The sequence below is a fragment of the Candoia aspera genome, chromosome 2, assembly GCF_035149785.1.
Source record: "Candoia aspera isolate rCanAsp1 chromosome 2, rCanAsp1.hap2, whole genome shotgun sequence".
NCBI classification, from domain to species: Eukaryota; Metazoa; Chordata; class Lepidosauria; order Squamata; family Boidae; genus Candoia; species Candoia aspera.
In genome coordinates this window covers 73817513-73843828 of record NC_086154.1, presented here as the reverse complement: position 1 = coordinate 73843828, position 26316 = coordinate 73817513, and the positions used below count along the sequence as shown (strand labels likewise).

At 44.4% G+C, this 26316-nt stretch overlaps 2 protein-coding genes across 3 annotated transcripts in view; one reads left to right on the top strand and one right to left on the bottom strand.

Annotated features, from left to right (window-relative positions):
- Positions 1-210: 210 nt before the first annotated feature.
- LTC4S (leukotriene C4 synthase) lies at positions 211-15554 on the top strand. The gene is made up of 5 exons (XM_063292221.1): positions 211-308; positions 2679-2778; positions 12112-12182; positions 13683-13764; positions 14556-15554. Exons 1-5 carry the CDS (start codon positions 251-253, stop codon positions 14647-14649), a joined length of 405 nt encoding a protein of 134 aa, XP_063148291.1. The 5' UTR covers positions 211-250; the 3' UTR covers positions 14650-15554.
- A 4829-nt stretch (positions 15555-20383) lies between these two features.
- Positions 20384-26316, bottom strand: part of MGAT4B (alpha-1,3-mannosyl-glycoprotein 4-beta-N-acetylglucosaminyltransferase B) — a 127208-nt gene continuing 121275 nt past the window's right edge. For both annotated transcript variants that reach the window (XM_063292237.1, XM_063292236.1), the window contains exons 14-15: positions 23553-23665; positions 20384-20863 (exon numbers count right to left, since the gene is read on the bottom strand). In XM_063292237.1, coding sequence (XP_063148307.1) covers positions 20840-20863; positions 23553-23665 — 137 coding nt within the window. In that variant the 3' untranslated portion in view covers positions 20384-20839. The remainder of the gene's footprint in view (positions 20864-23552; positions 23666-26316) is intronic.

Sequence of the window (26316 nt, the reverse complement as noted above, 5' to 3'; positions counted from 1 at the left end):
TGCCTCTCTTTTTCCAAAGAGAGAGAGAAGCTCCCAACGCTGATGAAGTTGCAGTAGAGTTGATGGGATCCAGTTACAGCTCCAGCAAGCAAACAGTTAACTAACCAGCACTTTAAAGGAGGAAATGAAGGCATCCACTGTCTAATCATATTGACAGCCACTGCAGAATTATGACTAAAAGCTGAGAACTTCAAGGACCGTCTAGCTTTTGAGCTGATTTACTTTTCTCTTGCCATTTTTGAAGATTAAAATGCTGCACAAGATAGCTTTACTGGCCACTGTTACCATTTTGGGTGTGCTGGAACAAGGTAAGGAACATGTTACTACTGTTATAGAAACAAATTGAACATGGCTTTCCACACTAAAAATAAAATGGGTGTGTGGAGGTAACTACAAAATGTACATTGTATAGGAAATTTGGCAGTAGGTAGGCAAAGCACCAAAATGATTTGTGAAATAAATAAATATTCTGGTAAGTCTTTTATAAAATGGAAAATAGCTCACAGTTCCTGTCAGCTATTTGGAGGGGCAAAGGACAGAGACTGGATTATAGAAACAGTGATTGTGTGCTGCCAGTGGTATAGATGCTTAGTTGTCCAATTCAAGAACAAAAACTGGGCAAAGAAACAAAACTGGGCAAAGAAGTCACTTCCCCCCAAATCAAGGGAACATTTTGCTATTAAATGTAAGCTTCCCCCATAGAAAGGCTCTTGGAGTTCAATGGGACAATTTAAGCAGGGGAAAAGCCCCATATCTTCAGAAGTTAAACCAAAGTACTGTATTCAGCAAGGTAAGCCTAAGAGTTTGGGTGAACTTGAGATACATAAGCCATCCTTTGCTTGTAGCCTCCCAAAAGTTCTGATGCAGCCTCTCCTCCCTCATATTGTTGAATGCCTTTCCACCATGTGTTCCATTTCTCCCCACTGCCTATTTTATACAATCATAAAACTGGAGGATTTGGAAGTTACCATGGAGATCATCTAATCCAAGTGCCTGCCCAATGCAGGAATCCACCACTAGAGCATTCCTGTCAGAAGTCCGCCCAGTCTCTGTTTAAATGCCTTGAGGAGAGACTCCACCACCTTCCAAGGCAGTCTGTTGCCAAACAGCTTAACTGTTTGGCATTTTTTCCTGCTGTCAAGCCAAAATCTACTTATGATTTAAACCCAGTGTTCATTGTCTTGTCTTCTGAACACTTCTGCCCCATCTTTTACATGGCAAGCCTTCATCTACTTGAATAACTATCAGGTCTTCCCACAGCCTTCTCTCCTCCAAGGTAAACATCCCCAACTGTTCCTCATGAGGTTTTCCTTCCAGGTTCCTTATCATCTTGGTTGGTCTCTTCTGGGCTCATTCCAGTGTGTGAACATTCTCCTGAGCTGCTATGCCCAGAACTGGACACAATATTCTTGGGGCTATTTGACCAATGCAGAATCAAAAGGATGAAGAACAATACTGTAATTTTCTGATTGCCCTTTCTCACCCTTTCCCTGGGCAGGTAGCAAGGCTGATGAAGATGAGATGGTGGGAGTTGTGAGGAGAATATTGGTTTGGGACAAAGTTCCTTAAATGTGCTTTGTTAATGCTTCCCTGGCAGGTGGCAACAAAGAGGAGGTAACAGGCAAAGCTGCCCTGTAATATGTTTTAGGTTTCCTACAATATCCCAGCAGACTTCAAATTCAATAGTTGATCCATGTGACAAAATGCATTTGATATCCTTTGTTTCCATTCTTCTTCTTGCATGACGTAACAATATATGGAAATATTAAGTAAAATTTAAAAGTATATAATTTATTGATGTAATGTTTCTAGGGTGACTTTTTTCAGTATTTTATGTTATGTTTTCTTTAATTTTTACTTGTACATAGCCTTGATGGTGGTGTTGGTATAGAACAATAATAATAAAGAAACATTACATTAACACTTCTTAAAACAGCATGATTGTCGGCTACAGTGGTTGCAGAATATATTATTTTATTTATTTCAAATGCTTATTAAAGGGTCCATTACTCTTAGCTGTCAGGCTATATACAATAGAAATAGTCTTTTAAATTTAATTTTTAAAAACTGTAAAATGAAACATTAGAATAGGTGCCACAAAAACATTTTAAAATATTGCAGAGATAAAGTTCAATAAAATCCTAGGACAGCAGCAGAAAAGGGGGATGGCTGGAAAGGAAAAGAGTTTTCCTGTCTTTGGTGGGAGGGAGGGGAGTTTCCACACCTGGGGTGTGATGGGCCCATTGAAGGTAACCTTCCACCATTGCTCAGCACAAAAGGCTCTTACAGAACTGTGGCTCTAATCTGTCAATCATCTTCCTATCCACTGAAGAACCCACCATTTTTGTCCTGTGGCAAGCAAGCCAGTGCAAAAATTCACAGGCAAAAGATACCGGGCAAATGTGCACAGATATACAGTATAATCCTTTTGTGGAAATGTTGGGTGCTCTGACCGCTTCAGCTTGAAATTTTGTCTAGCCCATTGATGTTGAAAGAAAGAGGAAGAAGCCAATGAGAGTGAAAGTCAAGTGGTGTGTCAGTGGGTCCTTCTGAGGCTTTTTTGTGTCCTGCTTTTGCATATTCAATGTGAGCATTGTTTGCTGATGTGGTTGTCTGAGCTGTTTTCCCTCACCAAACAAACTATAATGAGCTTCTCTTTATCTTTTGCCCCTGTCCAGCCTATTTTGCCATTCAGGTGATCGTTTTTCGGCGGAAATTCAAAATCTCTCCTCCCATCGCTTCAGGCCCACCAGAATTTGAAAGGATCTTCAGAGCCCAGTAAGCTGAATTTTGGTGTTTTTTTAAAACGTGATATTTACTACCTTTAAAATGCATTTAGAACAAACTATCAAGCTATTCCAAGGTAAATGATGTCATGCAAAGTGCAGAAAAGGAGGAAGACAAAAGTCAAATAAAGCATTAGATTTGGGCTGGGGGAGTAGAAAATATAGCTGAATCTAGTTTGTAATAACACCATTTGCTGGAGCTTTTCATGGCTTTCTGTCTTTGTGACCCCTTGCTTTTTGTTCTTTAAAACTTCTCTTTTTCAGGAGCTCATCCACTCCATCCAACTATGACTTTCTCAGATTTCTTCCTCTCAATCCATTCACTCTTCCTTCACATGTTTCTTTTGTGATTTGATTCTCATTCATTCTCTCTGTTGGTCAAACCACTTCAACAGATTTCTTTGCTCCACATGCTTCTCAAGTACCCCCTTCCCACCACATTCAACACCCTGTCACATTTCTCTTGATAAACCCAACTCTCACCTCCATATAACAAAGTGGGCAGAAACATGCCCTCATAACCCATTTTCAGACTGCAGTTTTGCAATGAATATTTGGCATTAAAAGATCACCCTTCTACTTCTGCCCAGAAGGGAGGAACTTGACCAGTGCTGATTATGTGGAGCAACAGGGAGTTCTGGAGAAACTCTGTGGTCTTTTCCTCTGCTTTGGTTTCCACAGAAGGGTTCACACTGTTTTGGAACATTGCACATTCTGAGCAGAAAACGCCTGTAAGAATTCTCACTAATGACACACAGGAAGTGAAACACAATGTGCTCCTGCCTTACATTTTCTGTGGGAGAAACTCCTTTCAGGAGCAAAGCTTTAAAGGTGTGTAAAGTAATTATTCAAGGGATGGTAAAGTTGTCATGAACAGTTGGTGGTAGCTGTCTGGCCTAATTTCCACATGGCTGGTACTTTGGTTTGATCAGAAAAGGTGAACACAGAAAGGTTTTTCAAAACAAAATGCTGTTTTGTGGCAACTACTAACTGCATTCTACACATTTCAGGGAAAAACTCTTCTCCTTTCCAAAGTACCAGTATGTGGGGTTGATTTGCACTGCGCAAAGGGGGGAGGAAATGGGTGCTTTGCTTTCTTGGCATGTGGCTGATTAACTTTTCTGCTAGTTTCCTGCTTTTCAGAATGGAGGGATGCCTGGGATGTTCCAGATAACCTCCTTCAAAATGGGGCAGCCTCTAGATCGGTGTTTCTCAACCGTGGCAACTTTAAGACATGTGGACATCAATTCCCAGAATTTCCTAGCCAGCACTGGCTAGGGAATTCTGGGAGTTGAAGTCCACACGTCTTAAAGTTGCCATGTGTCATGAACACCGTTGAGCTGATTGTGTCAGCACAACGGCACACATCACAATACCAAGGAAGCAGGGACAAGGGATTAAGAGATATGCAAGCAACACACAAAGACAGGCAACAGACACCAGCAACAAAGTAACGACTCCAGCCAGAAAGATCCAATCATGAAGATACATTGTTGCAAAGGGTGAAACTGACAACGCCTGAGCACAAGGCACGCCCAGAGCTGTCAACGGAAGCGCAGAAGATTATCGCCCGGCTTAAAGTCATCACCGGCCGGAGGAGAAAGATTAAGCAAGACGCCCGGGGCACCAACGGGGGCCCCGTGACCCCTCACCCACCGGCAATGGGGCATTCGGGGCTCGGGGAATTACGCAACGGAGGGAAGGGGGAGCGCTGACCGGCGCGGGCTATTTAAATCCTGGACCGGCGTGCTCCCTCCACTCTCAGCTTTAACTAGGCATGCACTATACTTGAATAAACTCAGAACCCGATTTTTCCTAAATTGGCGTCTGTGTCTTATTGAGTAGCAGGCAAAGCCTGACAGAAAGCTGAGAGTCCCGAAAACCAGCCTCGCCAAGCCCCACCGGACGAAGACAAGCCGCGGGAGGAACCAGACGGCGAGAAGCAGAACCGGGAGCAACGATGGAGCCGGCAAACCGCACCCAAGACGGACGAGACGGTCAACAAGTGGCGGAGGCGACCCGACGATGGCCGGGGGCGACATACCCCACCGGAGCCACGGACACCCTCCTCGCCCACCCCACTCTCCAGTCTCGGACCCAGCAAGAGGCAGAGGCAACCCCGCAACGGCTGGAGATGACGCACTCCACCAGAGCCACGGGCACCCTCCCGGCCCACACTGCACCCCAGTTTGGGTCCTGGAGCTTCAGCCCAGCCGCAAGAAGCGCAGCGGAGGACGAAGTTGCGGACCAATCACTCCGTTACTGGGCCGACGGGGTAGAACATGGGATGGAGCCACCCTACCCGAATTTGGAGCTCACCTACCCCGAAACACCGACCGGACCATTCCCAACAACATCGCGGCCAGCTGACAGGGACACGCAAGCCAGGCTCACAGCCATGGAAGCCCAACTACGGGACCTAGGAGCCATGTTACAGTCCCTGATAACCAACGGACCCTACAAGACGATGCCAACGCAGGTACCCACCCCAAACCAGACCTCAAACGGGAGAGGGCACGCCCACATGCAAGTCGCAGCGGCGAGTGCATCCACGCCGGCAGAGCCCATGAGCCAAAGCACGTGGAGGGGCGACCCATAGCACGCGAGGTTCCCAAGGGACTTTTCAGTTACCTTCGATGGGAACCCCACGAAGTTGTCCTTTTTCGTCACCAACACTAGAGAATACACGGCCCGCCACGGACACTACTTTGATTCAGAAGCAGAAAAAATCTCGGGGGTAGCCATCAAACTGCAAGACAGGGCGGTGGACTGGTGTCCAACTATACGAGTCCAAGACCCCAGCCCTATCAAACTTCCATACTTTCCTCGCCGACTTGAAACACTATTTCGAAGACCCAATGGCGAAGGAGAGGGTGAAGTGCGCACTGCAAGCACTGAGACAGGGCAAAAGAACTGTAGCCGATTACGCCCTGGAATTCAAAGCCCCCGCGGGCAAAATCATCGAGTGGTCAGAGGCCACCCTCACCGAAATGTTCAAAAGGGGACTCAACCAAGAAGTGCTTCAATGGGCACTTTACCAGGACAACCCAACCTCACTCCATGAATGGATTTGCCTCGCTGGCAAAGCGTAACACGCACACCGCACATTCCTGCTGTCGACCGGAGACGACAAACCCCCGCCCTACCCAAGAGGACCCCCCACGCACACGGGGCTAACCGGACACGCAAACCAACAGCGGAGGTTCACCCGCGGACCGTGCGCAAAGTGCGGGAAAATGGGGCACAAGGCGGCAGACTGCTTCGCAAACAGAGCACCGGACTGCACACCCTGACCCGCACCAAAAACGCCGCTCAAGCCAGCAAACCCACCTCCCCGGTGACTGACAGGAGCTTTAGCAGCCACAGACGAGGACGCGGATGCCTACCTCACTGGGGACGACAGTGACGCCCCGGCACAGCCGGCGGGAAACGCTCCCCACCTGCTCTAAGTCACGCCGCGGAGCAGGTGGTGGAAAAGGGGCGCAACGCACACAGAGAGAAAGATGACAACTCCATCTGACAGGAAAAATCAGACTCACCTACGGCCCCAGAGCCACCGCAGCCAAGGCGTTAGTGGACTCTGGGTGCTCCAAAAACCTGATTCATCCTAACATTGTTGTGAAGCTCAAGCTGCCTTGCCTCCCCCTCCCCAAACCGCTGGCGTTCCATCAACTGGATGGCTCAACAGCAGGGGGGGGGGGGGGAACCAGCCACACAACAGGCCAAGACTGTCACCCTAACAATGGGCACCCACAAAGAACAAATACCCTTTGTGGTGACCCAAATCGGGAAACCCATCATAGTGCTGGGCATACCGTGGCTAGCAAGCAACAACCCACGCATCGACTGGAGGAAACGGACCATCCAATTCAGCGATGGCACATACCAAGCTCCAGCACCAGAGAAGACACCCACCCCGACAGTAGGGAGGGCTGAGGGAGTCACCCAAGACAATAACCCAACCCCAGAAGGACTACCAGACCAATACGCCGACTTCACAGACGTCTTTGGAGAGGAGGAGGCGGACCAACTACCCCCCCCACCGCAAGATGGACTGCAAAATTGAGCTACTCCCAGACGTCCCCCTACCCAAACCAAAGATCTACTCCATGACCCAGAAGGAGCTGGCAACCCTCCGGGAGTTCATCGACAAAAACCTGGCCAGGGATTTTATAGAGCCAGTGAATTCGCCCGTCGGAGCGCCCGTCCTTTTCCGAGAAAAAAAGGACGGCACCTTACGGCTCTGCACCGATTACCGGGGACTCAATGCCGCATCCTCCTCCAATAAATACCCACTGCCCCTTGTAAAGGACATGCTCGCCCACCTGTCAACGGGCCGCGTATTCTCCAAACTCGACCTCCGCGAGGCATACTATAGGATCCGAATCAAGGCAGGGGACGAGTGGAAAACAGCCTTCAACTGTCCCCTCAGCGCCTTTCAATACAAGGTACTGCCATTCGGGTTAGCGGGGGCCCCGGGGGTGTTCATGCAACTCATCAACGAGGTGCTACATGAACACCTATTTAAAGGGGTACTAGTGTACATAGACGATGTCCTCATTTACACGAGGACACAGGAAGAACATGAACGGTTGGTCAGACAAGTACTGGACAAATTAAGGGGGGCTAAACTCTACGCCAAACTGTCCAAGTGCGAGTTCCACAAATCGCGCTTGGACTACCTAGGGTACCGAATCTCCAGCAAAGGCGTGGAAATGGACCCCGCAAAAGTCCAGGCAGTTTTGAATTGGGAACGCCCACACAATAGGCGCCAACTTCAAAGCTTCCTGGGATTTGCAAATTTCTACAGGTCCTTTGCCAGGGGGTTCGCGGAGATAGCCCTCCCCCTAACAGACCTACTCAAAACCAAAGGAGTTGGGGAAACACGCAGAGTCAAGAACCCGGGGGCCGTGCTTAATTGGACTCCCGCATGTCAAGCAGCGTTTGACAAGCTGAAAGCGCTGTTCACAATGGAGCCAATCCTTGCACACCCGGACCCAGAACAGCCGTTCGTAGTTCAAGCTGACGCATCTGACTTCTCCCTGGGTGCCATACTGCTTCAAAAGGACCCCGCAGGAATCCTTAAGCCATGCGCCTACCTGTCAAAAAAATTCTCAGAGACGGAGAGGCATTGGCACGTATGGGAGAAGGAGGCGTTCGCGGTGAAAACAGCGCTGGAGACATGGCGGCACCTACTTGAAGGGACCTCCCAACCGTTTGAGGTCTGGACAGACCACTGGAACCCCGAGGCCCTCCGGACGCCCAGACGCCTCAGCCCTAAGCAGGTCAGATGGGCTCAGTTCTTCAACCGGTTTAACTTCCAACTGAAGTTCATACCGGGCAAGAAGAACTTTCTGGCAGACACCCTCTCCCGACTGCCCCAAGACGAGGAGCCCATCCCAGATATGGTAGGGACCGTACTATCTGCCTCCCAGCTGGGGATGACAGCGACCACTCGGAGCAGCGCACGGAGACAACCCACCCCCACGACACAAACGACGGCAAGCCAACCAGCTAACAGACGGCGCCGACCGCAACTGCCAGGGGGGATACGCGCAGACCTCACCGCTGCTCTCAAATCCGACCCCTGGGTCCTGGCCAACCCCGACAAGGTGACAATGGAGCAAGACTTAGCATGGGGAGAAGGCAGACTATACGTCCCGGACTCGCAGCGCCAGGTGATCCTCAGCAGATCGCATGACAGCAAGCAGGCAGGACGCTTCAGATTTTTAAAGACCCTGCACCTAACACGAAGGCAGTTCTGGTGGCCCTCATTGAGACGGGACGTCAAGGCATACGTCGCATCTTGCCCGATGTGCGCGATGGCCAAACGGCCACCGGGAAAACCCCAGGGACTGCTGCAAGTGGTGGCAGAGCCCTCCCGGCCATGGGAGGAGATCTCCATGGATTTTATAGTCGACCTACCACCCAGCCAAAAGAAAACAATCATCTGGGTGGTGAAGGACTACTTCTCCGAACAGGCGCATTTCATCCCCTGTGCAGCAATCCCATCCGCCCAACAACTGGCTAAACTCTTCCTCGTACACGTGTACTGGCTACACAGATGTCCGGTACGCTTGGTGACTGATGGGCACACAATTCACCTCAAAGTTTTGGCAGGCTTTTTAAAAACTGATCGGGACACAACAAGCCCTATCCACAGCCTGGCATCCCCAGATGGACGGAGCCACAGAGATCCTCAATGCCACGCTAGAACAATTCCTCTGCTCGTACATCAATTACCACCAGGACGACTGGGTCAATCTTCTCCCATTCGCGGAAGTCGCCTACAATAACGCCATCCACACGAGCATGGGGAAAACCCCGTTCGAGGTGGTATCAGGTTGTGAGTTCACCCCCATCCCAGAGCTGCCGCAACACCCCCCCCAGGCGCTGGTGACTGGGGACAGAAGATAGCAGAATCATGGCCAGTAATCACAGCAGCGCTGAAAGAAGCACAGTCAGCCTACAAAGAACAAGCAGACAAGCACCGGTGCCAGCAACCGACATTCCAGGTAGGAGATATGGTCTATCTCTCTACCAAATTCATAAAATCACCCCAACCCTCGAAGAAACTGGGCCCGAAGTACATTGGGCCGTTCCAGGTAACACAAATAGTTAACCTGGTCACAGCACGCCTAGAACTGCTGCACAATTTAAAGAGACTTCACCCAGTATTCCACTGTAGCCTTTTAAAGCCGGCAAGCACCTCCCGATGGCATCCCAACACGCCCCCCCCCCCGGTAATGATAGATGGCCAGCAACATTTTGAGGTGAAAGAAGTGCTCGACTCGCGCCGGCAGCGGGGCACCCTACACTACCTGGTGAAGTGGAAACACTTCCCCCACCCAGAATGGGTTGCTGCACGACACATCAAAGCACCGGACCTAATTCGCACGTTCCACACTGCTTACCCCGACAAACCCACGGGTTAACCATTCGGAAGTGGGGCAGTATGTCATGAGCATCGTTGAGCTGATTGTGTCAGCACAACGGCACACATCACAATACCAAGGAAGCAGGGGCAAGGGATTAAGAGATATGCAAGCAACACACAAAGACAGGCAACAGACACCAGCAACAAAGTAACGACTCCAGCCAGAAAGATCCAATCATGAAGATACATTGTTGCAAAGGGTGAAACTGACAACGCCTGAGCACAAGGCACGCCCAGAGCTGTCAACGGAAGCGCAGAAGATTATCGCCCGGCTTAAAGTCATCACCGGCCGGAGGAGAAAGATTAAGCAAGACGCCCGGGGCACCAACGGTGGCCCCGTGACCCCTCACCCACCGGCAATGGGGCATTCGGGGCTCGGGGAATTACGCAACGGAGGGAAGGGGGAGCGCTGACCGGCGCGGGCTATTTAAATCCTGGACCGGCGTGCTCCCTCCACTCTCAGCTTTAACTAGGCATGCACTATACTTGAATAAACTCAGAACCCGATTTTTCCTAAATTGGCGTCTGTGTCTTATTGAGTAGCAGGCAAAGCCTGACACCATGGTTGAGAAACACTGCTCCAAATGCTCAAGCCAGCATGGCCACTGCTCAGAATTCTGGGAGGTGATGCCCACATGGCTGGAGGGTAACCAGGCTGAGGAACACAGCTCCAGACCCACCAAGTCAAATGAAAGTGTCCAGTTCCTTGCATCTGTTCATAAACAGATTTATGTGCTGTTTACTGTCTTTAAAATCAAACAGACTGAATTTTCAGCCCACTAACTTCTAACTTTGGCTCTTCCAAAGATATGTGCACTTGCTAATGATCTGCTTGAATTATTGCAACACGATGTTTCTAAGATGACTGGCAGCCCCAACATGTGGTTTTGATTGGTTCAAAATGAAACCAAAGGGAATATATTCTGCTTTTACTGAGTGAACGACCCTGACTTCCTGCTTATTTCTGGACATCATTTAAACTGCTATTAACCTTTGTAGGTCATCCATACTCAGAGATCAGCTGACGAAGTTCTGCTTCCAGCTTCCTGTTTTATTTGAGGTTTGGTTAGCTTTTAATAAGGGAGGGCCTTTTCGTTGGAAATGCCTGTACTTTTCAACCTTCCCCTCTAGGAGAAGTTAGCTAAAATTGGTCCATTTTCCCTTTAAGGGAGGTGATGATCAAAAGGTCAGATCCGGTCAGACAATGGTCCATTTGTGATAATGACACTCCCTCTAGTTTCTTCACCCACCTCCTGAATAGCACAGAAAACCATACTCAATCCATTGCTGTTCAGCTAGTATAAAATAAGGTAGGTAGGAGAATGTACACTGGAGTGAGCTGCTATGCTACCCTTATGCCAATGCTGGGACAGATTCCAGGCCCACCTTATTCACCTACAAGGTCCTCCATGATAGAGGTCATGATACTTACAGGCATACCTCCTCCTATATAGTAGTATCAAACCTCTGCTATATAGTGGTACCCAACCTCTGAGACAATAATCAGAGGCTCAATTTTGAGTGCCCTCAGATGCTCTGGGCAAGAAACTCTAGAATAGGGCTTTTTAAAAAAGTGATAGGACCTTCTGCTGCCCCCCCACCTGCCACTTCTAAGGAATACCATCTTCAAATGGGTCTAATGCCTACTCTGTTATCTTTACAGCAGCAGATAAAGCTCATTTCATTTTCTTTCGTCATCTAATTTCCTTGCATGCAATGTGGTGTTTTATTCCTGTGGCCACTTTATTGTTTATTTATGTTGCCAAAAAAGATTCTGCTATAGAATGATAAAGATTAGAACTAAGTATAAGCAATTCCTCTTCAAAACTTACCTTTTCCATAAATCCTCTGAGGCAAATGCCCAGTTTCTATGCCCACTATTAATTATACCTCAATATTGTAATTATCACATCTTCCAGTTTCCTCACCTCCATTTCAGCCCCATTTTTTTTCTTGTCTCAGGTTTTAGAATGTAAGCCCAACTTTTTAAACTAAACCCTTTTATTTCTATATTCAAAAGGAGTTTTCAGTTGTTATTACCCAACGAGCATGCGGTTTTGCAATACGGCCACAGTTGTAGTGATTATTTTTTTTAGACTTGAATTGAAAATCCCACTTTTCAGAACGTGGGAAATAATGCATGGCTTGCAAAAAATATATGTGACTGCAAAATAGCATAGAGGAGAAATGTTTTGAAAGCATGTACAAGTGTTTGTATACAAGGCAGTTTGAGATGACTTTGTGAATGGATGAAGGAATGGGCTGAAATGAACACACAGGTCAAGAAAATGAGGATCAGAGCAAACATGAAAGTGACAGATTTGTTCAGTCCTATTTATTTTTTCCCCATCAGCAGCAGTCTCATTATTTTCTTCTTTGTTTTATCAGAGCAAATTGCTCAGAATATTTCCCAATATTTCTCTCACTCTTATGGGTAGCTGGGATCTTCTCCCATCAAGGTAAGAAATAAAGCCCTAATTCAGAATCTCTTAACTGTGATGACCTCTCTGCATATAAAACTATAGAATAATAAGTGAAAATCTGGAGAACTTTTTTGTCTCTCCACAGCTTTTTATTTTTATTGTTAATGTTTACCTAATGTTACGGCATTTTAGATAAAGAGTTGTATTAAAATCTGGTAGTGGGGTCTGGGTTTTCACCAAGGGAGGCCCCAGGTTTGCAGTGGTAAAGGTGATGTAGATCAGTGTTTCCTGTACTGCTTCCTGTATCTACAGGTGACTTTGATATTGCCTGCACAAGGGTTCCTATTTCATTGGATTGCCCAGAAATGCTGTGCTGCATCTACAGCCAACTTGATGCTTTCCACTGTTGACCTAAAATGTACTAGCTGTGTATGATGTGAGTAATAGGCCAACACACATGAGAACACCAAGCTGAAGAAAGCTGATTATATGTGAGACACCACTGCTGTTGAAGAACACGGTTATTGTGTCTTGCCGTACTCTTAGATTTATCAGAGATGCCCATGAAAATTTTGGGTAAAATAGATAGCAGGTGGATCAGGCTAGTGTAGGGAGGAACAAGTATTCTGTAGGCTCAAGCTATGTGGAAGCCAAGAATTATGCTACAGTATTGCTTCTGCCTAAAAATCTTTACAGCTGTGCTAGTATGTAATGGCAGGACCTAGATAAAAGTGCTCCTTTACATGATTTAAATTTCAGAGATATATTAAGTCCATCAAAGCAAGCAGACCAAGAACAGGATTGGTGGTTTTCCTCCCAAATGTTTTTGTGATATTGTTTTTGTTATGGATTGTTTTTTCCTTTGCTTTGTTCTGATGTTTCTAAGATATTGTAAGTTTCCTAGAGTCACTTTGGCAATTGAGACAGCTTGTAAATAAATTAATTAAAAAATAAAGGTTGAAAGAAAAATTATGACATAAGCTTTTTTTATTAGTTAGTCCTCAATCAATTGTCACAAAGGATGTTTTCAAGCAGTGAGTTTATGGAAGTTTATGGAAATGTATTGTCTGTTTCACTGTTAAGGCGAGGCTGGTGTGAGTCCCCTTAACCTTTGAATCGTTGTATGCCACCCAGAGTCACTTTTATAAGATGGGTGGCTATATAAATGTGATAAATAAATAAGTAGGTAAGTAAGTAAGTAAGAAAGAAAGAAGCTATAAAAGTTCCCACCACTCCAAGTAGCTGGTGGATGAGCAGATTGCCATGGTTGTTTCTTGAGCTGGGGAAAGGCAGGAACAGCACCTTCACTGTGTATTTAGTAATGGCAGCTATGTCTCCTTTGTCACTCCATCAATGCAAAAACGAAGGTGTATATCCCAGCGTCATGCTGCAAACCCCATTTGTAGTACTTGTGTCCTGAGGTTGAGTTGCCTCAGGGAGGCTTTTTTTTTTAATTCCTCCATTTTATGTCTCCTATTGAAAGTAGTATTTGGTAGACTTCCCAAGTAACTGCTTTGATTACTGCCTTCTCTGTAGTTTTGACTGCATTCTGTGGACTAATTTACCTCTATGCTCGCTATCAATACTTTAAAGGATATGCACATTCTGCTGAAAGAAGGTGAGTAATTCTTGTGTGAAATACATCAAGTAGATTGTCTCTCAGACAAGTAATTTTGATGATATTCAAGCTGGCTTTTGTAGCCTTGAGAGCAACATAAACCCATCTCTGACCTTGACAGCTTTAGGCTGCAGGCAGGTAACATACCGTAAGAGAATGTTTTCCAGTACAAGAAACATCCCTTGCATAAAACAAATTAGGGGTGTGTGTGTGGGGGGTTCCTAACTTCCTGTCTCCTGAGTAGCTACCAGGAATGTGTGAGTTTTATATTTAACCACATGAGCTCTCAAGGGGTACAGATTTGACACAGACTGAGCACTTCAACTGAGAATTAGGACAAAGAAAATACATAATCTTGGAAGGTCCATTTCATCCCCCCCCCACCATAATATTTTAAGAAAAGAAAAGAAACAGCCAGAAACAGGCATGATCCTGCCCTTCCATGGTTACTCCAAGAAGATAAGGTACTGTATATAATTGTGTATGCCACAAGGGCAACCCATATCTAGTGAGTTTTGAAGGACAAATGTCTGGGAAAAAGAATCAGAGCTGAGGATGTGCATTCAGTGTGCCTGTTGCCATCCTACAACCCTAGCAGTTGTAAATCTATCCATTAAATTTGCTAGATGGATATTTTCTAATACTTCCCAGGTAATGTAGCCCATATCTGCAGCGTCTGTCTCAGTCTATTTACCAAGTTAATATGGAAACTATTTGTGAGGAGAACACTGACATTACTGTGGCAATGGCCTGCCTCAATTCACTCTAGCTGTTTTGCTCTTTTTGCACAGATTGGGCCCCATGTATTTCAGCACCGGAGTCCTTTGCATTCTTATTGGGTTGTCCGTGGTGGGATTACTTGTCCATTTTGTGCAACACTTTTGATTCTTTAAAATTGCTTTTAAATCAGCCATCTATCCTTTCCAACTGACAGAATACTCAGCAATTGTGCCATTGTTCTCAACTTTTATTTCTCTTTTTTCGAATTAAAATAGTTTTGTACATCAGCCTTTTAAAAAACGTAATTCCATAGAAGTGCATTTTGGTTTACTGTTGATGTTCCTATGGTTTCACCACAGTAGTATTGTTATATCTGTTTTCTGTGGTAGAAAAGAGTATTTAGATTATAACAGATTTAAATTTACAAGGTAGAATTCTGAATAAGGTAGAATTCTGAATAATACCTGTTGTACTGTTAGGCTAGTCTCTTTTTGATGCTTTGAACAAGGAATACGGGAGAACAAGGAGGGCCAGTGGGGGTCTGGATTGAATGCAGTTGGAATCGAAGTCTTGCACTGAGGATGCTGTGCTCATGGGGTCAGGTCTACTGGAAGACAGAACCAGAATTACGTCCTAATCAGCCTCGCTTGAAATGATTGTTAAGAACCATGGACAAAACCAAAATTTCTTTTAAAGAACCCCTATTGGACTTTTCTCTGTTCAGAAAAGACACACAGAGTTTTTGGAATAAGGTTATATATGAATAAGTTCATGGAAATGTTTGGAGGATAATAAATCAGAGAAATGCTTGATATGGTGAGATACTATTTTGAGGTTTGAAGCAAGGCCAAGAAATATTGCAATTACTTTCTTCATAATTAAAATTATCAAGTAAACCCACACAATTTTCCTTTGTTTATAGCACCTTCTTCTAATCATGAAAGAATATAGTAAATGTAAGAACTTAATAAAATTTATAAAATTAGAATATAGCCATACTGGTAAGAGTTTACCTACTTGCTGCTTAAATGCACTGATTTTTTTGTGGTTGATTGGTTATGTGCTATCAAGTCAGTCTCAACTTGTAGTGACCACTACAAGCTGAGACTGACTGACATTTTCTCCATGATGATCTCTCCTTAAACTGACCCTTCAGGTCTAACTTCTTGTTATTAGTTTTCTCACATGATTGTATTTTAATATTGCACTCTGTTACAGAGGAAAATGTTATTTTATATAAGGAGAAAAAAAAGTGTGATTTAACTCAAAATTGTACACAATTTCTATAACAGTGGACAACTGCTTTAGTTAGTTTTGATATACTGTATATTACTGACAATATATTTTGACCATAGTCATCTTATATTTTGCTTTTTTTGTTGTTATAGAATTATTTTATTCTGTTTCTAATTTCTAATCTTAAACCAAAGGCTTCTGAGGCTCCAACTGAAAGGTATAGTCCAACCTAGATAAATAGATTTAACTTAGTGCCAAGAAGAGAATGCTTGGAGTAGGCAACTTTATGTCTTAGTAGAAGAATCCAGATATGAGAAAAGTATGCAAAGTATGGAACCTAAGAAATGAGTAAGGTTTTGGTCCAACCATCAATTGATACGTCATCTTATTGACAAACCCTATAACATACCCAGCAGCCAATGAAAAGCTACAGTTGAAGAGGGTAACCATTAATTTTCTCAGGATGGGACTGTCTAATGGATACAGGAAATAATACCTCCTTGAGAATGGAATATTTTCCTGCCTGCTTAAAGAAGCAGTTAAAAGACTTTTATTGAAAAAGCCCTCCCTTGACCTGGAAGATCTCTGTAGCTAAAGGACTACTATTCTCAGGGAGGTGTGTTTGCCACTCTCTCCCAGTATTTAGGAAGATACTCTTTTACTATACCTTTCAACTATTAAGCTGATTTTGTCTCCATTATAATTCTAATTGTCTTGATTTTATTCTTATTTTTCTCTTTTGTATTTGTATTGCAAAACAGTTAAAAGGTTGGGAATTGTAGATACCATTTAACTATAGCTCCATCCTACATAACTGGGTGGATCCAGTCTATGATGGGGGAAGAGTCAGGGCCTAGGATGTCTGTTATGGAGAGACACAGGGCTTAGGCTGCTTTCCTCTCCTGTTTACTACGTGAAGTCAGAGGAAGTCATGTAAGTTCAGCATGTGGTATCATCAATATACTGACAATCCCCAGTTGCACATCTCCATTTTAGGCAAATGGAGGATGCGGAAGATGTCCTGACCAGTGCCTGGAAGCTGGAGGCTTCTAGATGGGGAGAAAGAGGCTCAGAATCCACCAAAACAAGGTGGGGTGGCTGCTAATTTAGAAGCCAGTGGTTTCTGGGATTGTAACATTTTTAAGCTTACTGAAGTTGTGTTGTCAGAGAGCGAGCAGACTGGCAACCTGGGAGTCCTCCTGAATTCATAGCACCTACTAGAGGAGCAGTTGGATGCCATGGCTAGGAAAGCCTTTGCTTAGCTTAAGCTAATTGCCAGTGTAGTGATGGAGGTCCTACTGGAAGATTGGCATGATAGAAATGGACAGTGATATGTGCCAAATTCTGTATTTCCGTATAATAGCTGCAAAGTGAACTATATTTGAGTATTTAGCACACTAGATCAGTTAACCTCAAACTTCTATTCCGTTTATCTTGTCTCATCCTTGGCATGCAATATCTGGGTATGGTGGTACAACCTGCTCTGTTCGTGGCTAGAACCACCTGGTATAAACAAGGCACCCTTTGCCCTTAGTGTGGCCTTGTTCTTGGTGTAGGTAAGTGAAGCTTTTCAAGGATAAGATGAGATAAACTTCTTCTTGTTGTTCTTGGCAAGGGCAGGTGGATATGTTGATAAGATACACCAATCCACCCTGTCCTTGGCAGAGATGAGCAGACATACACCGTAGGTGTGATCATTGCCTATGATCTACATAAACCAGTCAGAAGCCCCTGGAGGGTGGAACTTCAGGGCAGACTTAACCTGGCAGTCGCTGTATACTTGCTGGCTTGGAGAGATTTCCTGACTGGCAGAAGGGGTACAAGGCTTCTTTGTCTTAGATATTAGTATTATACTCTTTGTAAGATTTCATTGCTTCCTAGATGTTAGCCTTATACTCTTCATAAGCTGTATTCAATTGTTTTTTTCCCTTGTTTCTTATATTGCCTTGGAATAAAACTTTGATTACCCATACTGGTGTGCTTATTACCTTTGACTCCAAAAATAGATGTAACTCAAACAGGACAGCTAGTTACCTGGAACAGGATGTACAGGTAATCTTCGGATTACAACAGCAATTGGGACCAGAATTTCCACTGCTAAGCGATGTGGTCGTAAAGTGATAGCAATCCGTTACCATTGTAACCCAGAGACCATCTGGGTCGTTAAGAGAGGACCTCACGTGCCTGGAGTCCTAAGCAAGCGGTGCTGCAGGCCGGTACTATGGAGCATGGGTGGGCTGGTGGGAGCTGCTACAGAGTACAGTTGGGTGGGGGTGCTGTGGAGTGTGAGATCCCTGGGATCTTGTACTCTGTGGTGGAGTTCCTCAGGAGAAAAAGCAGTGGAGTGACTTGCGACCTTCCCTGCTGGCTTCCCCTTTGACTTTGCTTGTGGGAAACCATCAGGGAAGGTTGCAAATGGCAATTATGTGACCATGGCTTGCTGCAATGTGATAATCGTGAGCCTGGCACCTGAGCACCGAGGTTGTGATCACGTGAATGTGGGGACACTGCAATGGCCAGAACTCCAAGGACTGGTCATTAAGTCCCCCTCATTCAGAGCTGTTGTAACTTCGAATGGTCAATGAATGAGTGGTCACAATCCGAGGACCAGCTCTAGTGAGGAGAGTCAGTCATACCCTGGTCATCTCTTGTTAGAATTACTGTAATTCGCTCTATATGGGGCTGCCCTTGACTGCCCAGCAAACTTCAGCTGGTCTGAATTGCAGCAGCCCATATTCATACTGGTCAGTCTTATTACTGACAAAACACACCACTGAATATCTGCCACAAAGAATATAACCAGGTCCAAAGCTCAGATTTACCAGACTACTACCTGCCACCTGTATGCTCCTGCTGCTGCTCCTGCTTACCTCTGCCTTTTCAGGTCCATTTAAGGCCCAGGGGGGGACTCTGGAAATAAAGGTGATGCTGGAGGCTGGCTGTGTATTTCAGAGCATGCCAATTTCCCATTTCTTTTAATTAAAATAATATCTTAGAAATGTAAAAAGTCTGAAACAGCAACTGAAACAGAAAGCCTAGCGAGTGGCCTAAAAATGCCTAAAGGTATACTGACATTTCTCAATGTTAAGTTGGGAGTTGCAGTTCTAGGTCTTTTTGACAAATTGAAAACAAATCACCAGATTCAGATGGTATTAACTTAGGAATTTTAAAAGAAATCAGAAGTGAAGTTGCAGCTTTTCTAATAAAATATGTTCCATGTCTCTAAAATCATCTGCTTGCCAAAGGACTGAAAAGGCACCACTGTAAAGACTCAACAGATTGTAGGCCTGTTGGATTGCTTTGCTTAAATTGGTTGAAAAGATCAGTAACATTCATGGAAGATAAACATCCTGCAATCTGAGAGGAAAGCTCTTCCCATTGCCCCATAGACTGGATGAGGTGGGCATCTGGCTGGATCCAACAAGGCTGCAAAGTAAGAAAGAGTCTGCACATTCATGGCCTAGGAAAGATGAATTATAAATTATGAAACAAAACAAAAAACATTTATTAGGGGACAAAACACCTGTCTTCTGGTTTATAATGGGAATCTTTAAGGAAGTGAAATGCCCAGTTTGGGTATGCTAATATTCTTTGTATTGCACAGACACTGGCATGCAGAGGAAATGGCTAAGTTTTGCTTTTAATAGACCTTTTCCCCCTTGCAAAAATATCTCTTGGCTATAGCTATACCTTCATGCAAAAAGACAAATCATTCACATACTTATAATATACCTGCAAAATATTTTCAGTTTGTCAGATTTCTCTGCTTAAGGAAAATGCAGTAAAACACTTTCTACAGTGTACCTTTATTTAATATATATATATATATATATATATATATATATATATATATATATATATATATAAAAACTTTATCTTTATCTTTGTATGTATGTGTGTATATACACACACACTTGAAAAAAAATCAAATGTATACAATAATAAAAAATACAGCACATGAAAGTAGTATAATGCATTCCAGTGTATAGCTAGAGACATTGGGGTTTTGTTTTAAATTATATTCTAACCCCTATCCTTTGAGAACTGGCCTACAAGTTTTTTTTTCTTTTTCAAAATTCACACCAACCAGTACATTACAGAGAGATGGTTTTAAAAGGGTAAACTTTGCACTGATTCCTAAGGCATGAAGAGACTGGAGACTTTAACATGTATTGTACTGTATGAAAGAGGCAAGTTTAACCATGGCAGGTCTTTTGTTTTGATCCTTTCAATTGTGTCCGATTCTCAGAGACTGCCTGGACAAGTCCCTGCAGTTTTCTTGGCAAGGTTTCTCAGAAGTAGTTTGCCATTGCCTCCTTCCTAGGGCTGAGAGAGTGACTGGCCCAAGCTGGTCCCCCAGCTGGCCTTGTGCCTAAGGTGGGACTAGACCTCACGGTCTCCTGGTTTCTAGCCTGGTGCCTTAACCCTTACACCAAACTGGCTCTCTATAGCGGGTCTAGCATGGTATTTTTCATATCCCTGCCATCTGCCACCTCCACAATTTTTAAGAATGGCTCTCCTTCACATTTAGTCCTCAGGTGTGGATTAGAGCACATGTTACTCATTGAAAGGATTGGAGGTCAAGAATTATTACATCTTGGTTCTTTTCCATAAGTGCTCAACTGTCAAGTTTCCCTTTTGTTAGGTTCACATTCCATAAACCTGCACTTCTAAATGTGCCTTTTAATGATACATTCTGGACCAATGTCAAGGGAGGAAGGAAGAAATATAGGAACAATGTGGTCCTTACTCAAGGGAACAAAAAACAAGTCTTCTACGCAGAAAGTTCATCTCTAGACTCATTTGTTTGAATATTTGTTTTCTAGCTGCAAAGGCAGCTGACTGTGAGATAAGCCAGCAATGGTGCTTCTTGTAATTGAGTCCCAGCACCTATGTGTGAAAAATTCTTCTCTTCTCCATTTAAGAATGGTAGGAAAACTCCAAGGCTCTATCGAATTTCACCACAAGCTTTTCCTTCTTGTTCTTGGGGCAGCAGGTGCTCTTTACGCATTTAGCTTTGCTTTAGAAGTAGCCCACTCACTCTGCTGCACCTTCACTGTCACAGAAGAATGGAAGAGCTAAAAAGCTATTGGATATGTTACTCCCTATATCTTCAAGATCAGTCAGCTTTTTTCAGGAATATCTGAAAGTACATGAATACAAAAGAAAACTGATCAGAGTTCAACCAGCCTGCTTTTGGGGTTATAAATTACCTCTCTCATGAGTAAACGGCATGACAAAACCACAGTTCAAACTACAAGTTATCTCTTTCCATTTGATGTGGAAGGATTTCACTGTCTGACAGAATTATGTGGCCTTCAAGACCACTGTAAACCCTAAAATGGATCCAAACACTGGTTGTTTGCAGAACATGCTGAATCATAAACCATGATTACAAGCCACAGTGGTTGTGTTCACCTAACATCACAAATGAAGCACATAATGGCTTACTATGATGTCCTGGTTTACTCAAGGCCTTTCCTATAGCTGTTGTTTGATTTATAGGAGTAGTTCTTAAACTTTATGGTACTGTGACTCCCTATAACAACAACAGACTATCAAGAGCAACTGAGTAACCCCCAAGTGTTATAATCCTACTACTGATATTATTAGACTACCAATAGCTGCTGGAAGGATTAAACCTTCTCTAGTTGTGTGGTCCTTTTGCATGCATTCCAGAAGCTTAAGGTGCCAATTCCCATTAGCTGTCTGGGCATGATGGGATTGGGACATTGCCTGGAACACCTGGAAGCCAGCCGCTTGGAGGGGAAGCTGCTGCTGAAGCCTCACTCCTCGAAGGCAAAGTAGCCTCTGATGGCATGTCAGCTGATGAAGCTGCCCCTAAGAAACAGTGCACTTCCCTTGCCCACAAACCGCTGCTTGCAAATTGCCACATGGAGTGAGCAACCAGGCTTTCTGTCCTTGGAGGCAAAGTCCTTCCTGCCAAGTTCCTGCTTGGCAATTTAGTAAGAATCTTCAAAGCCAAGAGAGGAAGGTGAGGGACGTTCTTGTAGATGCTAGCCATAGTGACCCAATGGCTTCAGTGACCCTCACAGGAGGGAATGGATCTTAGGAGGCTCCTTCTAGTTTCTAGGGGCAAGTCTGGAGAGCCTTCTTTGAGAAGCAAAGGAACTTCCTACAGCAGGGACTGGATTCTCTTTGCTACAGGAAGATGGCAGCTGTGTCAGCTTTGGGAACTTCCAAGGCCTGCAACTGGCAAAGGGAGAGGGACTGGAAGAGGACTGCCAAACACTGGAGGAGAATGTGGCTGAGCTGCCAAGCCAGCAGAGACAAGGGGGCTTCTCCTGGGGCACTAGGCATCTGGTTCTCTAGAGCTGCAGGGGCTCAGTGTGTGGTGGCTGCTGAGTGGGGTCTGCCTGCTACTCCTGCCACCCTGCACCTTCATGTTGGTGAAAGTAGCTGCCAAGCAAGGGGATCAGAAGTGGTTGAGTGGGCATGCTGTTTTTACCAGCAGCTTTCCAAAGTGGTGAGCTCAGTGCCACACTCTCTTCCTGGCTTCAAGGAAGCGCCCCTTTCGCCTCCTGATCAGCTACGTTGCTCAGGTGCCTTCCCTGAGAATCATTGCTCTAAGGAAGCTGCACTCCCAGTCCTTCCCCCTTTCAACCCTCCTGGCTGCCTAGAAAACCGGGACCCCACCCCTCTAATTTGCTCATAACCACCCATGGAGTTATGACCTACAGTTTAGGAATCCCTGGTTTATGCCGTTGTGTGAGAAAATGTGCCATCTAGAAGACCTTACTGTTAAATCTTTCTGCATTAATTCTGCCTGTGATCATTCCAGGTAGGCTGCATTTTCTAAGATAAGGAAGCAAGCAAGAGTACACTGTTTTTTAATACCTTGGAGGGTCACATTCATAACCATTTAAAAGCTAAAATAAAAGTGGATCTGTGAATGCATCAGCAGAAACATCTACCTAGAGCCGTAGAGGATGCTTGAGGACGAATACTATATACCACTTCAGTACATATGGATAGTCCTTGTTTAACGACAGTAATTAGAACTGGAATTTCTGTCACTAAGCGATGCAGTCATAAAGCACAACATCACGCGACCGCATTGCTTAGTGATGGCAATCCCAGCACTTCCCATTGCCATTGTTAAATGAGGATTGTGAGTCGTTAAGCAAGTCCTAGGCAGTTTGCAAGCAGGCTGGCAGTCAGGCAAGGCGGCGCGAGAATGGCGGGGCTGAGGGTGGCTGCTGTTGGGCAGGGGAGGGTGCGAGTGACTTACTGGAGCACCTTGCACCCTTTCCTGCCAGCTTCCCCACTGAGTTTGCTTGTCGGAAGCCAGCAGGGGGAGGCCAGCAAGGAAGGTCGCAAATGGCAATCATGTTACTACAGGACACTGAAACTAAGTGCGAGCCGGCTGCCAGCACCCAGATCACAATCACATGACATGGGGGTGCTGGGATGGCCAGAACTTCTCCTTTTTCAGCACTGTCATAACTTTGAATTGTCACTGAATGAGTGGCCAGTAAACGAGGACTACCTGTATATCCCAAGGGCAGCTGTGTGTTGCTGCCAAGCACTCACAGCAGCTGAGGCCTCCATGAGACACTGTGACTTTTGGACCTGTCCTGAGCCTTTGGCAGTGGCATTTACTAGCCATGACTGAAAACACTGTGCATGAAGAAATAAAGAGATGCAATTTTAGATGCTTTAGCACATGGCTGGAACTATTAAACAATAGCTCCTTATTGTGCAGTCAGGTAAGCCTGCAACTGAAAGGGCCTCATGGGACAAAACAGTCAGTGTTCATACTTGCTGCTGCCCCCTCCCCCTTTACTAACTTGACCAGAATGGCCAATTACCTCACTCAAGATTATCCATACAGGAGAGTCAGTCTGGATGGAGAGCCGTATTGCTTCCAGAGGGCCAAAGGAAGGGTCCACTTCTCCTTCAGCGATGCCCTTTGAAAATGAGCCTGTGAAAAGATAGACAGCAGGACTTCAGCTGGATATAAGCCCTCCCTGGAGCTGTGGAGGGAGCTCCTCAGAGCCCGCTCCAGAGTAAGCAGCCATTCTTCTACATCCCTGAGTAGGCTTTGGCACTCTCTTTACAGTTTCAATCTTTGTGTCTTGGGTACAGCTGTAATTGTGAAGCCCCCATCTCCCTCTGTAAGAAAAACTGTCTCAATATTTTCATTGGCTGGAGCTGAACTTTTCTTTAAGTGTATTTTGACATGATTGACTCTATTACTGCACTCACTTTTTTAAAATGAAGTTTATTAAGTTTCAGAAAAAGTTAAAAGAGACAGAAAAACAAAAAACTACAAAAAAGAACTAAAAAAAGTGTGAAAACACAAGAGAAAAATGTTTTAAATAGATTACAGTAAGAAGTGACTTCTGACTTTAAACATCAAGGATATACAACAATTTTCTATAATAAATCCCTTACTCTATATTAAACCAAAATCGCATTATTTCTACAAGTCAAACCCTTAGCACATTATAAAAATCACTAAATACCATTGCTCCCTCCCTTTATATTAAAAGAAAAGAAAGTATAAGTCACCTAATCAACTCCCCCCCAAAATAACAATTACTTAATTATTCCCTTCCTACTACTATTCTATATATTCCTGTCTACTATAATAAAGATCAAAAAATTAAAAAAAAACATATAAATTGTTTGCCATTATAATTAATAATGCAAGAAACATGAATTATTTTTTTAAAAAACCAAAATAATCATAATTCCAATCATTAACGATAAATAAAATCCTCCAAAGCCAAAAGACCATCCAGATAAATATTTTTAGCCCCTTGACCCACTTCAAAACAGGCCAAAGCATTTACATATCCCCACAATGCACAGAGCTTTTTTCTTGAAGAAACCAAACAGCCCAACTGCTCCCCTCACAAACACAGACTTCTCTTCAGAAAACCTCCCATACATAATACCCCTTCTTTTCCATAACATTCCATCAGAAAGTCAAATTCACTCATGTCTTGCAGCTCAATTTCTCCCTTTAAGTTCTTCATTTCAGCATTGTCAATTTCGTCTGGCATGTCAACAGAAGCCCCATCTCACTCTTCGAAGAGACATTTCCATGGCTGTTAGATTCTTCAGTTTCATCCCCAACATCCCCAACCAGATGGCACATTTTAGACCACGTATTTTACACAATGTTCTGAATGTCTTGCATAATAACTGGGCAGGAATCAGAAAAAAATCTGCTTAATATCTTCATGGAAGTAGGAGAGAGCCTGACTGAGATCCTCCATGTCTCACACAGTAAATTATGGCGCCCCCTAGATACTTAACTGGCAAAAGTAAAAGATAATGGAAAGTTTCCAGACTGAGTTTACAAACTGAAGGCAAGATAAGAGTTCCCAGAGAAAGTAGCAGCAGGAAAATAAAAGTTCAGAACGGCAGATTCAATGTATAGGAAGATGGTAAAACCTTCAAAATTAGCACAAAAATAATGACAGGGAGACGATAATATACTCTCAACCTTCCTTAGTATTGGATGGAAAGCAAAATCCAAAACTTAAAAATAATTTTTAAAAAAATTAGTCACAAAAAAACGATGAGCACCAAGAGAGATTGTTTCTCCTTAATGTAGAAAGCCTCTCTTAGGGTAGAAATACTATCTATCTATCTATCTATCTATCTATCTATCATCTATCTATCTATCATCTATCTATCTATCATCTATCTATCTATATCATCTATCTATCGTGCTTTAGAAATGGGGTGGCTGGACTTAATGTCCCTTTAAGGCTGCAGTGCGGCTTGGAAATGGTGACATCCCAGCCTCCTGGCAAACTCTTACCTGTCGATCGTGAATGCTGTTTACGATCTCCTGGCTGCAATTTGCTGTCCAGAGGACAAATGGGTTGATTCCGAGCATTTTCTTTGATCTGGAAAAATGCTCCTGGACTGCAGGAGAAACCAGCCTGAGCCTGAAAAAACTGCCACGAAGCCAGTTCTACCCACAGAGCTTGCAGGCACAGCTGTTCAGTCTGCCTTGTCCCCACCAGAAGTCTGTGCTCTCTTTTTTAAAAGAAAATCCAGATCTCAATCAACTGGAATCCAATGAAGAGATTTCAAGGGATGATTTTACCCTCCAAGGTTATTGTGTTTGCTGTGGGTGCCATACTGTCATGGCCTGGTGTTAACAAACAGCACTCCGTGGCACTTTTGAATATGTACAGCATGTTGTTATGTTAACTCACAAGTCCCGAACATGACCAGCTGCCTATTGCAGTTTAGACTAAAGGCTCCCTACTGGGCTGGATTTCAGGGTACTTTCCCTTGGACCTCTTTCTTTCCAACAGCTACCAAACATGTAGCAGTGCAAGCAGATTTGTAGATGCGCAATATGACTATGTCCTTTAAGAATGCTGAAAGAGGAAACTTTAAATAAGACTGCAATTCCTAGCACAGTATGTCTCAAGAGGACCTTTGCAAATGAAATATTTCTAGAGGTAAGAAGAACCTGCAAACAAAACAAAAGCCAACCTGGCAACAATGTCTACTGTAATGCAACAAAAGGCTGCATGCAGTAAAGACTCAGCAAGCAGACTGCTTTCTACTCCAACAGTTTTAGTCCGAAGAGTGCTATGGGGT